Source organism: Athalia rosae, chromosome 8 (genome assembly GCF_917208135.1).
Source record: "Athalia rosae chromosome 8, iyAthRosa1.1, whole genome shotgun sequence".
NCBI classification, from domain to species: domain Eukaryota; kingdom Metazoa; phylum Arthropoda; class Insecta; order Hymenoptera; family Athaliidae; genus Athalia; species Athalia rosae.
Window position 1 is genome coordinate 1,537,257 of NC_064033.1, and position 14,243 is coordinate 1,551,499.

Here is a 14,243-nt window from a genome sequence, read left to right on the forward strand (position 1 = left end):
CAATTTTTTTTTGGTTGTTCAAGAGTAACCTGACGTATGATCAGCTCAGGAATCCAAATCCGAAAGCTCAAATCATCTACTCATGCAATCGATCAAGTAATCATTAATTATTCGCTGTTGGGAGCAGAAAAATTAAGACACATCGAGTGGTTTTAGTCGTAGACCCACTTTGCTTCGTCGCATCTATGCATGGAGCGAAATATTCGAATTTCTCAATTCTCCAGCGAACCCGAGCTGAGCTGGAGACCGAGTGGGGCGGACGTCGATTACCATCGACGAATTTGTGGCTGCAGAACTTTGCCGAACATTATGATATTTACACCGAAACGAGGGTTCGCCGTGAACTCCTATTGGTCGATACACCGTACTTATCCTCGCACACGGATAATATCCCGGCTCGAACGGATAATATCCCGAGCGGTTTGTTGTGAGACGTCACCTTGGGGGCTGAGCAGAGGTGACGCCTCAAAACAAGGCCTCTCGCTCGTGGCTACGCTAAATCCAGCAGAGCTCGGGTTTGCTGGTAAATTGAGAAATTCGAATATTCCGACGCTTGCGTGGATCGCAATAATTTTCAACAAACGCTCACGGTATACGAAAATGGTTACGTATGTATATATCGGTATGGGTATAGGTAAAATGCATTTTTGTTCAGCTCATCGGTTGTCGTTCTATTTAAAATTTTTCTTTCACTTTTTTATCTCCTCAGTCACAATTGAAAAATTGACAAACTCGTACGATTAATTTACATATTACGATCAGATGAACAAAGAAAATCAACTCATAGATCGTTGTAATTAAACGAGGCAGGTCTCACATCCGGTACTCTTTCCCTTCCGGCCGGTAATAAAATGTGAAAATTTATAGAATTTTTGGTTTACGCTAGACGCTGGCCCTCGCTACGTGACCAGGGGTTGCGACCGCTGTAGTTGGAGGGGTAGTTGTGGTCGTGGGCCTCGGTAATGGTGAGTGTTTCATGGGTACGCTCCGTCCGTTTCTTCCCGCAGGACCCCAAGGCCACTGCAGAGTGCGTATCAGGGTGTTGCGGAAGTCCTCCGAGAAGAGGCAGTAGATGTAAAATGTTATAGAGTAATTTATAACTTCGAGAAGGTTCGCCAGAGCACGAAATACCTGTAAAATTCATGAGAAAGGGATGAGAGTGAAAAAAAAGTTGGTCGAGTTATCAAATAAACGAAATAAATGCGTCAACTCTCGATCACCGCGTTTTATTCGTAAATTAATTTCAATCACTCACCTGGTACGGGTAAAGGCTCAGATTCGTCTCGCTCAGGGTTACGTTCAGGATCACCATTGGACTGACGCATACGAGGAAAAGTATACTCGTACTCCCGAGGAGAAGAACGAGCCTTCTTTCTTCAGCAAATGTTCTCGGATCCTCGTCGTTGCTGACGGTTCTCGACAACGTCATTCTTCTGCGACGTTCGCACGATTTTCTGTAGACGATCATTATGCGGAGATTGAAACCGGCGAGTAAAATTGTTGGGGCAACTTTGAAGACGACCTCCAAAACGATTTTGTACACCTGGAACGCGAGCGGGGAAATTATTTCGGGAGATCGGAAAATTTATCACAAGAATTAGACGGAGGTGAAAATTTTACCTGGTAAAACAGAGAGTGTAAAAATAGGACGTTTTCTCGCTTCTGGTATATCAATGGACCCGCTGGCGGTACCTGACACTTGGTTATTTCCCCGCGAAAAACGCTCGGAAGATAGACGACGAAAGTAGCGAGGGGTATTAGGACGACTGTCAAATGTGGCGGTCCGCACAGAGGCCGGGTGTGCTGACCTGGATGACAAACGCTCACGTATCTTTCCACCGTCAGTGCCAGTAGCATCATAACTCCAACTCCTGTTCGAGTAAATGTCACGGACAGGGTCGTAAATAAGCGAGAGAAAAAAAAAACAACTCTTTCGAATGAAAATTAAATACCAAAATTCAAACTCACCCAAACACCCGTTTCCCAAAAAAAGCTCCAAATGAGCGTGATAGAATGCCTGTGCCCAGTTACTCCATCGTCCTGTCTCCTTGTGGATCAAGACTCGAAGAGCGAAGGGGATGCAGAATAAGATCGCCAGGAGGGCTGCAGCGGAGTATCCTGAAATAAGGATATAAAATCTTTGATTCGGTCAATCGTGGTTCGGCGGGAAAAAAAAATCGTTCGATAAATTCAGAGCTTTCAAGATAGGAAAAAGAAATCTATCGGCGGTAAAAGCTCGTGTGCCATCGGTGGGTGAAAAGGTCGGAGCAAGGTTTTCTGTTTTATCCTCTCGAGCTTTCGCCGACGTCGGTAACTCACTTTTTTTCGGAGGAAAAGCTCGCACCCCGATTTACCACACGAGAGGTAAAAAGTTTTTCGTTTTCCCCGAACTTTTCCGGTTCCGGTGAGTTTTTAATTTCGATTCGCGGGACGACGAAAAAGCTCAAAGGCGTCGAGAATCAACCGCGGGGGGAAGCAGGGATTAAGGACGACACGGTTTGAGGGATGAATAATGTCTCGGTACGTCGTCGACTAGACCGGCAACGAAGCTTAGGGGGTTTATTACGAACTGCCTGTATATTTTCTGCGTTACTGATCGCAAGTTTAATCTGCAGAGCCATTGATCACCGTATAAAAGCCCGGGGTTTACTCCCTGGTTGTAAAAACACAGGGATTTCATTTGTCTCTCTTTATAGAAATTCATGTTTCAATGCGACACTCGTTTTGACGTATCTCCCGAAGGGTCTCTAAGCCACTCGTAAAAATTTCAGATTCCGCTTCACCCGGCATTTCACGGTTTAAAAAACTAAAAAGAGAAAGACTCCATCGAAACAAAATCGTTAGTTCCTCGTCGAAGTTGGAGTTGCCGAATTTCGTGGGGGATGCGTATCCCGGTCCCCAAGTGGAAACGAAACCGGGGGGGGGAGATGCGTTACGGTTAATCTATTCCACGTTGGTCACACGTGTCCTCTATAACCAGCTCAATACGACGTATCATCGCATAACAGGCGGTCGGAAGCAAGGGACGAAATTTTTCGTCATATTTTCCAAGCCAGTGATCAATGAGCAGCTTGAGATTTATTAGTTTTTTGTTTTTCGCATCTTGTTCCTTTCTTTCAACGGCAGTTCTCTTTTTTTCTTCCCTGACTTTTTGTATATTTTCAGTTTCAGCAGCCGCCCATAAGAAAATTAGATTTTATTCAGAGAAATAACGAGGGCAAGCGATCTATAGATACTAGTGTGAGTAATTGCTAATTAGAAGTCTTGCTAACAAGGCTTGGATGTAATCACAATTTAAGTTGAACGGATTTTGCTTTTCATAAGTTCACGCTGGAAACTCCGTCGTCACATATACCATCGGCGTCGATATATATATTTTAGAAGATTAGTTGTTTCGGAACCAATTAAAACCAGACGACAACTCGACAGCTGTTCTAAAAGAGAACAAATAATTTAATCCATCACTCATCGATTCGTGAATATATATATACACATTCTCTTCTTCTAATTTTTTCATACCTTCCCGTTCGACACCCTGTAAAATTCATCGCCTCGAATACGCTACATGCTACGTGCTGCAGGTGGGTTTTTTGTTTGTTCGATTAAAAGACAATTAAAATTATACGATCGTACGAAGATATATATACATATATAATTATTCCTGTTTATTCAATCGCGTGTACGAAAAACCCCAATCAATGAAAGCCTGGGGTCCGAGCAAAAGAAAAAAAAAAAACAGAGAAAAATCAGTCGATTGCGAACGAACACATCTATAAATAGATCTGCGTAACAGCGAGAGTGAAATCTACACCGCCAAATTTACCAGAACGAAACGCGAACACCCATCGACCGACCGATACTGACCGATGGAAACCACCGGGAGACCTTGAAAATCGCCCCTTTTTTTTTTTACAACCCTTCGGTATCCGCCTCGCGACACGGTCCTATCGCCCTCCAGGTGACGATTGTTTCCTGGTGAAGTTCAAGCGCGCGATCCCATTTCACCACCCACGGAATGAGATGTAGCCGGGTAATTTACTTGTAAATCTCCCTTACATACAACGGAGGGGTGAAAAAACGAATCCTTTTTTCCGAATGAAATTTTCCCACTCCTTTCTCCCTCCGTTTCCCGCCCACCCTTGTCCTCCGCGAGATTGTGTGATTCGTGTGGTTTTCTTTTTCTCACCTCGTAAGTCATCACCCCTCGGTACGGTGATATTTTTCGGTACACTAGATTTGATACCTTAACACGTTATTCGTGGCGACTTTCAGTCATAGTCGTAAAGTAAGTAGTGCGTCCAGATATAGGGAGGACGAAAGCTTGTAGGTAAAGTGTCGTTATCGGATAGGGTGTGGTGGCGTCGGCGTTGGTGGCGAAACTGGTTTCAGGAGGGTCGTAAAAATATCGTGCAAAATTTTCTACCTTCCATCCATAGTACGTATATTGTATCCGTATACCCATGTGGCCGAGATACATTCGCGTTTAAGTGAACATCTCGGCGCCTTCCTCTTTTGTCCTTCGTGGAAAGAGCAAAAGCGGTGAGAGTTTTCTCTCGTTTTTTTTTTTATCTTTATTTTTACTTTTACTCTTCTTTGTATATATATATTTTTTCTTTTTTCTTCTTCACTCTTTGAACTACGGATAGTGCGGCAAATTCTGTAGACCAGAAACGTGACCGTGTCTCGTTCTTGACTCTGTAGGTTCTAAGCCCAAGAGTATCGTCTGTAAATTTGATAAAGTGAAGATTTATTTCTCAACACGTTTTCATTTTACCTTGAAGACGTTCGGTCGTGTACAGGGTGCGCGTGTGTGTGTACAGGTTATTACCTCCGAGTATCTCCCGATCGAGGAGTGGGACTGATCTTGCGGTGCAAAAAAAAAAAAATTTACAAAATAGGTACACCATCAATACAGGAACGATAATTTCGCGCGGCGGGAGGGTCGTCGCGAGTTCTTCGTAGATAATTTTTGGCAGTGATTCCGGAGCGGCTTTATACAAATACACCTGTGTAATATCAACAAATCCCGGTCTAATCCCGAAGCCGACGAGCACACATGGCATATAGTTAACATACACTCCGAATGCAACTGCAGTTGGAACGGTAACCGTATATCGTACGGTATCCCCATCCTATCGTATCGTATCTCCAGTTTGCTTTTGCATTTCCATTTGGATTTGCATTTTGAGAAAGGTGCAACCGAATGGCTTGCAAGTTATATAAATAATTCAAAAGCCTAGATCTCAAGATTTACCCAAGAGATTCCCGAGCAAAGTCCTTCGGAAATCTACAACCCCGTTTTCTACACACAAAGAAAGTACGACGGTGCTACGAGAATGTGTGTACACACACGATTTACATCGCTCGCGCTGCAATGCGTGCGGTCAATGCAAAGTCCTGCACGTCCCGATGGTAAAAATTGAAAAAAAAAATGAAAAAAAGCTCGTGGATTGTAAGAAAACAAATTGCATCGGACACATGGCCTTTGAATGGCTTGCAGTTGATATTTGTCGTATCGCTAGTTAAAGAGAAAAAAAAGGAGGAGGAAAAAAACGAATGGTCGAATTTATATACACGCGTATTCCACCCCTTTTTTTGCATTTCGGGAGATTCTCGCAGACTTCAAGGTCAGTCTGGACCGTAAAATATGAGGGGGGGTGGGTGGGTGGAACCGTTGCAGAATATAAGGGGTGAACGCGAAGTAGGAATGGTTAGCCGTACTTTATATGCAAACTCGGAGCTGATGGTTCTTAACTGGAATTACAGATCTGAGCTGCGATTAATCCCCCAAGATGTTAGTTCGCGAGGTGGTTTAGCTCAGTCCCGATCCCTTTTTTTCTGCCGTTGAAGAAGAGCGGTACTGTGGAAATTTATACGTGCAGATGTTTCGAATTGTCAGAAGTTTTTTTTTTTTGTTCAAGGAATTTTCCGAGGAATTTTCACGCCACGTTTGATGTCTTAACTCCGGAATGAATAAATATAACGTACCGACGTAAATCTCGCGATTCGATCGCGAGATGTGGAGCTAATTTTTGTTCTCTTCAGAGATCGCGAATGACGAGAGAGGAGGGGGGAATGCGGTGGGGGTTTGATCGAGAGGTAAAATAATTTTAAAACATGAGAAAAGTTCAATTCAACGATTTCTGGAATCAAAAAACATGAATTTCACCAGAAGCAGCGTTTCAACGGTGGAAACACACTTTCCTTTGATGTTTACAGCTACCTTAAAATGGAAATGAAATTTCTCTCACGGCAACATCTGGAGGCGTCACACTCCAGAGGTTTCTTGCACGGTTTATATTTTACCTGGTAATCGGCTCATTCTGTCCTATCCTCTCGATTCAAAGCTCCGAAATTATCGAATGGTTCTATGGACCGTCTGCGAGTGAAAAGATTTTTCTAAATTACATCCCGTATTTGCGAGCATTGATTATAACTGAGCGACGTAAATGCGGTCCAATTGACACGCCCGCTAATTTCGTAAATGAAAATATTAATATTCCCACGTTCCCGTATGCATAAATTCGACACAAATTAATATCATTGGTTTAACTACACACGGTCGTTCAAATATTAAACAAACCATACCGCGAACAGGTAGGTCAAAGTTCAAAGTTTATCACGTGACCTTTCGCATCCCATTCGAACGACCCGCATTCGCATCGCGCAGTTCGCGTATAATTTTCAATAAAAAATTGCTAATAATTTTTTCCTAAAAATCCGCGTAGACGAATAGACCACGGTCGCGTGTTACACCGATCTATGGACCGTCTCTGAGAAAAACCTCGGAGTTACACCTCTTTCGCAAAAAAATTCTGAGACCTTGCACCCACGCCGCGACCTCTGTTAAGATTTCATTTCGTGAGAAGATTACCACCGCGTGTTACCTGTCTCGTACGGCCCTCTTTCCACCCCCCGTAATAATATCGGAAATCTCTTCGCGTCTTTATTGCAGGTGTATAAAGACCTACCCCTAAATTCCGAGACGAAAGGTTTTCGAGCCGCACGAACGAGCGTGATTAAATTCACGAATCAATTGTAACGAGAAAATGCAGCAGTGCGATCTGGAAATTACAGATCCTCGATTTTCTGTGAACGAGAAGGATAAGAGTGGAGGACGGCGACAATTATCGCCGGTTAAATGAAGGTACAGCCGTACATTCTGTGGGCGTCGCGACGCTGCCGACAAAAGGATAGGGACATTAAGAATAAAAGTTAATAAACCGAGGATAGTAAGTGAGGGAGAGTGAAAAGAAAAAAAAAAAAACCCGCAGGATTTCCGAGAGCATTTTATTTATTTGTGCCGCTCCCGAGAAAAAAAAAAAAAAACCCCGGGCAACAACTACGCGAGCAGCGTGTAGTTTTTCTTTTTTCACCGCGATAGAAACGGGTAGTAAATTTTCATTTTCCGCAGATTCTTTTCTCACACTTCACGCGCGTGAACTATAAAAATTTCTTCTTTTCCCAGCCAGTGTATAAAAAATCGTGAGATTTTCTTCCCCGCGTCCCGCAAACCTTTCAATTTATAAGATCCGCGCGGCCGTCCTCCTGTTTTCGCGAGACGAACCAACGGGGCGTTCGAATTTATATACAATAAGATGATAATAAAATTGGAGAAGGAATAATAAAAATGTCGAGGGGGTGTACGGAAACTGTCTCCGCAGTATCACGGAAATTTCCTATTCAATTTGCATCGCCTGAATACTTTTTTATTTTTTTTCTCTTCGTTTTTTATCCACTTCCGTCCACGCGCACCGCGAAGCTATCCCGCTACGGAATTCTAGGTCACGAAATTGGTCAAGACCGCGTGTGATGGAAACGCGGTCATTTTGGTCCTTTCGTGACTGGCACATGCGAGGTATATAGCGTGACGTTACGGTTGATAATGAACCCGAACGGAAATGAGTCGAAAAATATAAAAACGAAAATTGTGGAAATATTCAAGATCGATTTCGCCGAGATACAATTGAACTTGATAAATTCCTGAACGGGCGAATTTTCACCATTATCGCGGATCGCGTGATACGAAATAATAATGTCCAGATAAATTGTGAATTACAGACGTCCGAGGGTTCGAAGTCTGCACCCTTTTCCTGCGGATTCACCGTACATACGTCATGCCGTTATCGCGTTGATTTGAATAACACACCTCGATGAACGTAAATTAATATCAAACCGGACAGTTTGGTTCAATTTAGTTCTTGTCTCCCTTGGCAACGCGACTTTACAAATTCTACAACTGCGCCTTCCGCTATCCGGGTTCACTATTCCGGAAGCAGCCTTTAGAAGCTCATCGAAAATGCTATAAAATAAAACGGGTGATAAAATACCCGAAATTATGATTCGGGGAGATTTATTTTTGCGACCTACGATCAGCGTACGAGCTGAGGGAGAGGAGAAAAAAATCCCACGGGAACTGAATTTATCCAGATGATAAGATCACCGCGGGGAATCTCCCGTGTACCTTCCGAATGTATCCGAATGTATTCCGTGTATCGGGTGTAATTTGAGAGAATTTTTTTGATAGCCCGCAGTCGACGGAGAATCTCGTAGAATGAAAATGTAGAAAGCAGAACAAAAAAAAAATATATATATCCGTGTGTTATCGACGGGGCGGATACGTGACGAGAATTTTTTAGCTACACATCGAAAACTGAAGAACACGTAGCGCGTGGAATTTATTTTATCCATTACGATATCGAATGATGAATTATTTTTTTTTTATTTCCGAATAAATTCCGCGTCCTGATCATCGACGAGAGAGAAGGACGGTGAGGATATGATACGAGGTTGAGAAAAAAATTTAAACACCGAAGGGTAACGGCGACGGTTAATTTCTTCGAGGGGTATGATGCGTCTGGTATAATTTACGATAATCACGTTATGGTACAGATAATATATATAAGCAGGTAATAAACGGAGGGCGAGACATTAGCATTTTTATTGGCCGGTATCACCGAAGGTCGGGGGTTCGGTCGTCGAACTTGCATATCCCTGGATCCCATCGAAGCGAACCAAGCGCGCCTACGAGGCGATCGTCTCGGGCCACTTACTGCACGTCATCCACCCAACCTGATCCCTTATTGCCCTACCACCCCGCCACCCTTCACCCGAACACCACCCTGCACGTGGCTCAATTATAACTTATGATTCGTCCACTAGCAGCAAATACCTGATAAAAAAAATGAAAAATAACGCAGGGGGTGGAAAACGTTGAATTTTCGCAAGAGTGATTTTACATTAGTTTTTTCCTTGGTCTTCTGGCACATCCGGAGTACGGTGTAATCCTTCGTAGGGTTGTAACGTTTCGATAAAATTTCATTACCGCGGAAACGTCAGACCATTAAGTTTCCAATCAGTGTGCTTTGCATCGTTTTATGTGCCCAGTTTATAGCGTCGCTGACGCGCAACTGCAGCATCTTCTTTTCCGGTTTCATCGGCCGAAGATGTAAACTACTCAGCGTAAGTACGGACTACGTAAATTTATATTGGGAATAATGCGACGTGATAAATTTTAATTTTATTTCAAATTTAATTCGATCGAAAAGCGTCGCGCTCCGGTGCTGGGCGGGACACGGAGAGCTCGAAATTCTTGAAGTCCTGGTGAAAAAATTTTCAATCGGAGAAAAAAGGAGAAGAAAATCGCCAGATTTATCCAGCTTTCAATTTATGCCAGCGGTGCGAAGAGACCGAAAGCTCATTTGGCTCGCATCTATTCCTTTTTCTCATCCATTTTTTTTTTTTCTTCTATCCGCTTTCGGGGGATAACCCGAGTATTTATACCTGAATCCGACGAATCTTAAGGTCGTTACAAAGTTAGAATTGGCTTTTAAGCAGTTGACCACAGTTACACGTATACACCTACTTAAATGGGTATATACACACATGAAAAAGACGTATATGGGTACACGGCTATCTCCAGGGGCGAGTTTGAACGCCACCCACTTCTTACTTGTAAAGAGGGTTGGAAAACTTTCCACACTGTTGCACCGTGGCGGTGAACTGGTAGAGAGTTAAAATAGCCAAGTTGGAAATGAAACAACCACCACAGCACAGTCTTCGTCGTAATGCGTCTTTTCCTCAAACACATCTATACAAGTACATATAATTTGCATCATAATATAAAACTTTGAATTGAACTAGCCGGTAAGAAACATGGATGAAATAAATTCTTCTTTTCAGTTTCTACGCGAACTCCGTTTCTTTGAGAATCTGTAGCAACGATAGGCCGTATTGTATAGACAGAGATCGCGGTCATCGACCTATTGAAACAAAACTTTTTTACAGTTATGTCAGCGAATTTCCTTCTAACAGATATATGGAACAGTACGTCAGAGAAAGTGTGGGGAAAAAAGTTTCGTAGGGAAAAAAACAAACTGGAAGGGTGGAGAATGGAAGACAAATAGTCGAAACGAATCGAAAGCTCGTTTTTCTACCTGGAGTTCTTTCGACTGCCGCACGTGCTGCACCAGATCTCTATAAAATCTTTAATTTATAGAAAAATCTCTGCCTCGCATTTTTCATTCGACTATTATTGTGTCCTACTTCTATTTTGACACCCTCCCGGACGGGTTTCTTATTCGCCAGAAGCGCCGATGAAACTGGTGAGATATGAAACTGGCACTAAATCAGTTGTAAAAATCCGAAGCAAAAAATGCGAACGAAAAAATTCAATACTCGTTTTTCTTTTATCTATTTCTATTTTCGGTAAATTTTTTTCTACCACGAATTCAAAAACTGAACCAGCGTTCGAATCGATCGTAAAGTTCAGCACACGGTGAATTGTAATTTATTTCAAACTCTCAACGTCTCTTTATTACAGGGTTTTTTTTTTTTTTTCTAAAAGCACCGCGACTCGTTGAAAGAATCAGCTTTTACTTTTATTTGAGAAAAAAAAAAAAAAAACGAAGGATAATAAGAGAAAATAAAAAGGTGCAAAGAAACTGAAATGGGCTAACAAAAGCAACTAAATGGAGTACCGAAACTTTCAATTCGCATCCCCCTCGAGAACGAAGAAAAATTCTCACCCTGCAACGAACATTTTTTATCTTTTCTTATTCTGGTCTTCGTGCGCGGCGGTTGAAGAAGCGAAAGAAATCCGATGTTGCGAAGGGAGGTTTATAATTCAAAAGCCGAACGGCTCTAGCGGTGCTAAAAATTAGCGAAATTGTACAACGTAAACGTCAGACTAAAAACAATACCCGAAGGAATTGTTTTCGTAATCAGCGACTGGGTATGTGGGTTTATGGTCCATGCGATGCAGGGTAATATTTGCAGTGGGGAAATAATATTCAGCCAACGATAAGCGCGTTTATATTTCTCCAGGGAACGATACCTTGCGGTTCGTTCGCGTACACCTAGCCTTCTGCTATTCAACTACCAGTACCGCTACGTACGTACTACGCTTCCACTATCTTCAGTTCTATTTCTCGTTTTTCTTATGAAATTTCTCTTCCATTTTTACATACATTCTCTCGCGAATGTCGGTCAACTTCTTTCCATCGCACGATATCGCCGGACGTATTATCTGCTCGGGTACCTAAGTACCGAGCAATTTTTTCCTCCAGGACATCTCGAAATAACGACGCCGAAGAAAAAATAGGAAAATCTTTTATCAGTCGACCACGAGTATAGGAATAAATTTATTCTATTTTCACACCGACTTCCAACGCGAAGAATTAAAGGGTTGAAAAATTTTTGTGCGCGCACAGGAGGAAGGAAGAGAGAAGTGAGCCAAGGGGATGAGATGATGATGAAAATAATAAAAAAAAAAAAAAAGAGAATTGAACGAGGAAGTATTGCACGGGGAACATCTGGAGTTCAGAAAATCTTGAAAACTTTTCGTTGAAGAATAGTTGAAACGCTAAGGTTATTCTTACATGTGTACGAGAATATTATGTAAAGTAATTTCGGAGGACCGAGAAAAGAGAGGTAGAAGCAGAAGCGGCGTCGGTTGGTGTTCGTGAGCGTTGCAGCGTACAACGATTCTCATACGAAGCTACCGTACGACAAGACGATAAAAAGCGATCGTCTTGGTTTATGGGCAATTTAAGAGAAAGGGTTGAGGGGGTGAAATAGACTCGAGCAGGGGATGAGAGCAGAGGGTTTATAAAGTGAAGGAATGACTGGAAGCTGCAACACAAGTAGTAGCAGCAGCTATGTACATAAAAGGAAGCGAACTTTGATTTTTACCGCTTAACGGGGATACACCCGGGTATTATCGTCGCCCCGCAGGACGTTTGCAGCGAAAATAGGGGGAGAAAAAAAAAAATAGAAAAGAGTACGAAGATGCGAAGATTAAAGCGCACGAGGATCCGTGTAGGCGAACCTAATCCCGTCGTCCAGAGGCAAGAGAAACGATACGAAAAAAGAAATGACATCGGGGATAAAAAAACGAGGGCAAATGAACGTAAGAAATAAAGAAAAGCTGAAGTCATCTCGCTTCCGTAGTCCCGTGGGATAACGACGAGGAACCGAACCGGTCCGAGGAATCGAACGTGTGCATGGGATCCTAAAAAAGCCCTAGTTTATACCACGAGATGTAGGGAAATTCGACTCAATTATCTCGAGCTCTACGTCTCGGTGTTCCCTGAATTTTTAGAGCAAAAAATCATCGTTTGAGATTTTTCGGTAGCCCTGTACCTGCATCGGGGGTCACGTATATCACGTGTCCTATCCAGAAAATCTCACGTGTCAATTTGCATATTTGGCCAAGTCTCGCCTAGCTTATCTAACGAGAAGAAAATTTAACGAAGCCCACCGTTGATGTTCAATTTTGTTCGCGGTTGAATCAACCGCAGATATATGTAAAATATACACAGGTATGGATATGTGCTAAATACCGCGTCGGTAACTCAATTAACTAATTTATAACAAGTGCCCCAATTTCTACGCTCTTGTTACTCCCGCTCACGTATATGCGAAATCCTAATACATATATACATGGGTACGTACCTAAGTAATTCTTGTATAGAATTTACACACGATGTATTACATACACCTAGTCCGCGTCTATGGCGAATCAAAATTCAGCGGACAGAGGGTGAAAAAATTTTTCTCCCATACGTTTCGCGCTCGGTTATGAGATGAAAAACTGGGAATATTATTATCTCGCGTACAGGTATGCGCACGTACACACGTCGAATGAAAAAATATAATCACAACAATAACAATATAGCCGTTGAATAAGAAAAATCTTTGCCAATTTCGAACACCTTGCGCTCGTGTACTGCACTCTACAGTTTTCGCAAATATTGAAAACTTGTTTGTCATACAGAGAGAACAACAAATATGTACTTCGCGAATTTTCTTACGTACTGTGTGCGTGTGTACAGGTACACATGTGCATAAATATTTTCTCCTTTTTCGCCGCGAAGAAAACCATATTTACAACCCTCCGATGCTACGGGGGTAGGTATGCGGCTGTACGTAGAAAATCGATCCGAGTTGTAGCTGTGTGAAATCACTTCGAATATATACGATGAAAATATCGGTATTTTATAACTTCCTACTGGTGATTTTCATACGAAAACAGGCGCAAGAAATATAAATCTACAACGTCGGTCATCGCTCGACGGGGTGTGCGCGTCGTACGATTTTCCTAAAATACCAATTGACGTGGACGATTTGAAATAAAGTAGAGCGATGCAGTCGGAGGCGTTTTCGTTGTCTCACTTTTTTCCAACGTCTATTCGTATTATGCAAATATATATACGCCATGTAAAGTATAACGCTGGTGCGCCCCTCCTTCTCAAGTTTCTCCTTGGTTAGAGAATGATTTTACAACTTTGACCCCCGGGCGACTTGCGAGGGGTCATCGGCCACGGGGTATCCTCCTCTTCGGCTACGTGATATAAAAATGAATGAAAAACTGGATAAATAAAATGAAATAAGAGAAGCGATACAGGAGAAACCGCGATGAACCACCAACGACACACGTTGTACGTGTATAGGATAAGTATAGCTATTTTATTGCCCGTTCATATACACGCGTATTATACTTTCCGAGTGTTATAGGCTTGCGATGTGGCTATACGGAGAGGACATATCCCTGCGGAGCTTATTCAGCGGAATCGGGCAAACAACAAAATTTTATATACATCACGGACGGCCGATTGATTCGGTCAGAGGTCGCGACGAATCTATCCTTCGAATAATGCCTCCGCCGGCTTCTGCCGTTGGAAAAAAACGAAGCGGCGTGAAAACTGACGAAGATGTATCTGAGAGAAACGTTAATGCGTCGA

General features: G+C 42.6%; 1 protein-coding gene across 1 annotated transcript in view; it reads right to left on the reverse strand.

Moving 5' to 3' along the window:
* Nucleotides 1-479: 479 nt before the first annotated feature.
* Nucleotides 480-14,243, reverse strand: part of LOC105688017 (probable G-protein coupled receptor B0563.6) — a 32,652-nt gene continuing 18,888 nt past the window's right edge. Inside the window, exons 3-6 of the mRNA XM_048659859.1 lie at nt 1,969-2,118; nt 1,621-1,871; nt 1,256-1,543; nt 480-1,131 (exon numbers count right to left, since the gene is read on the reverse strand). Coding sequence (XP_048515816.1) covers nt 883-1,131; nt 1,256-1,543; nt 1,621-1,871; nt 1,969-2,118 — 938 coding nt within the window. The 3' untranslated portion in view covers nt 480-882. The remainder of the gene's footprint in view (nt 1,132-1,255; nt 1,544-1,620; nt 1,872-1,968; nt 2,119-14,243) is intronic.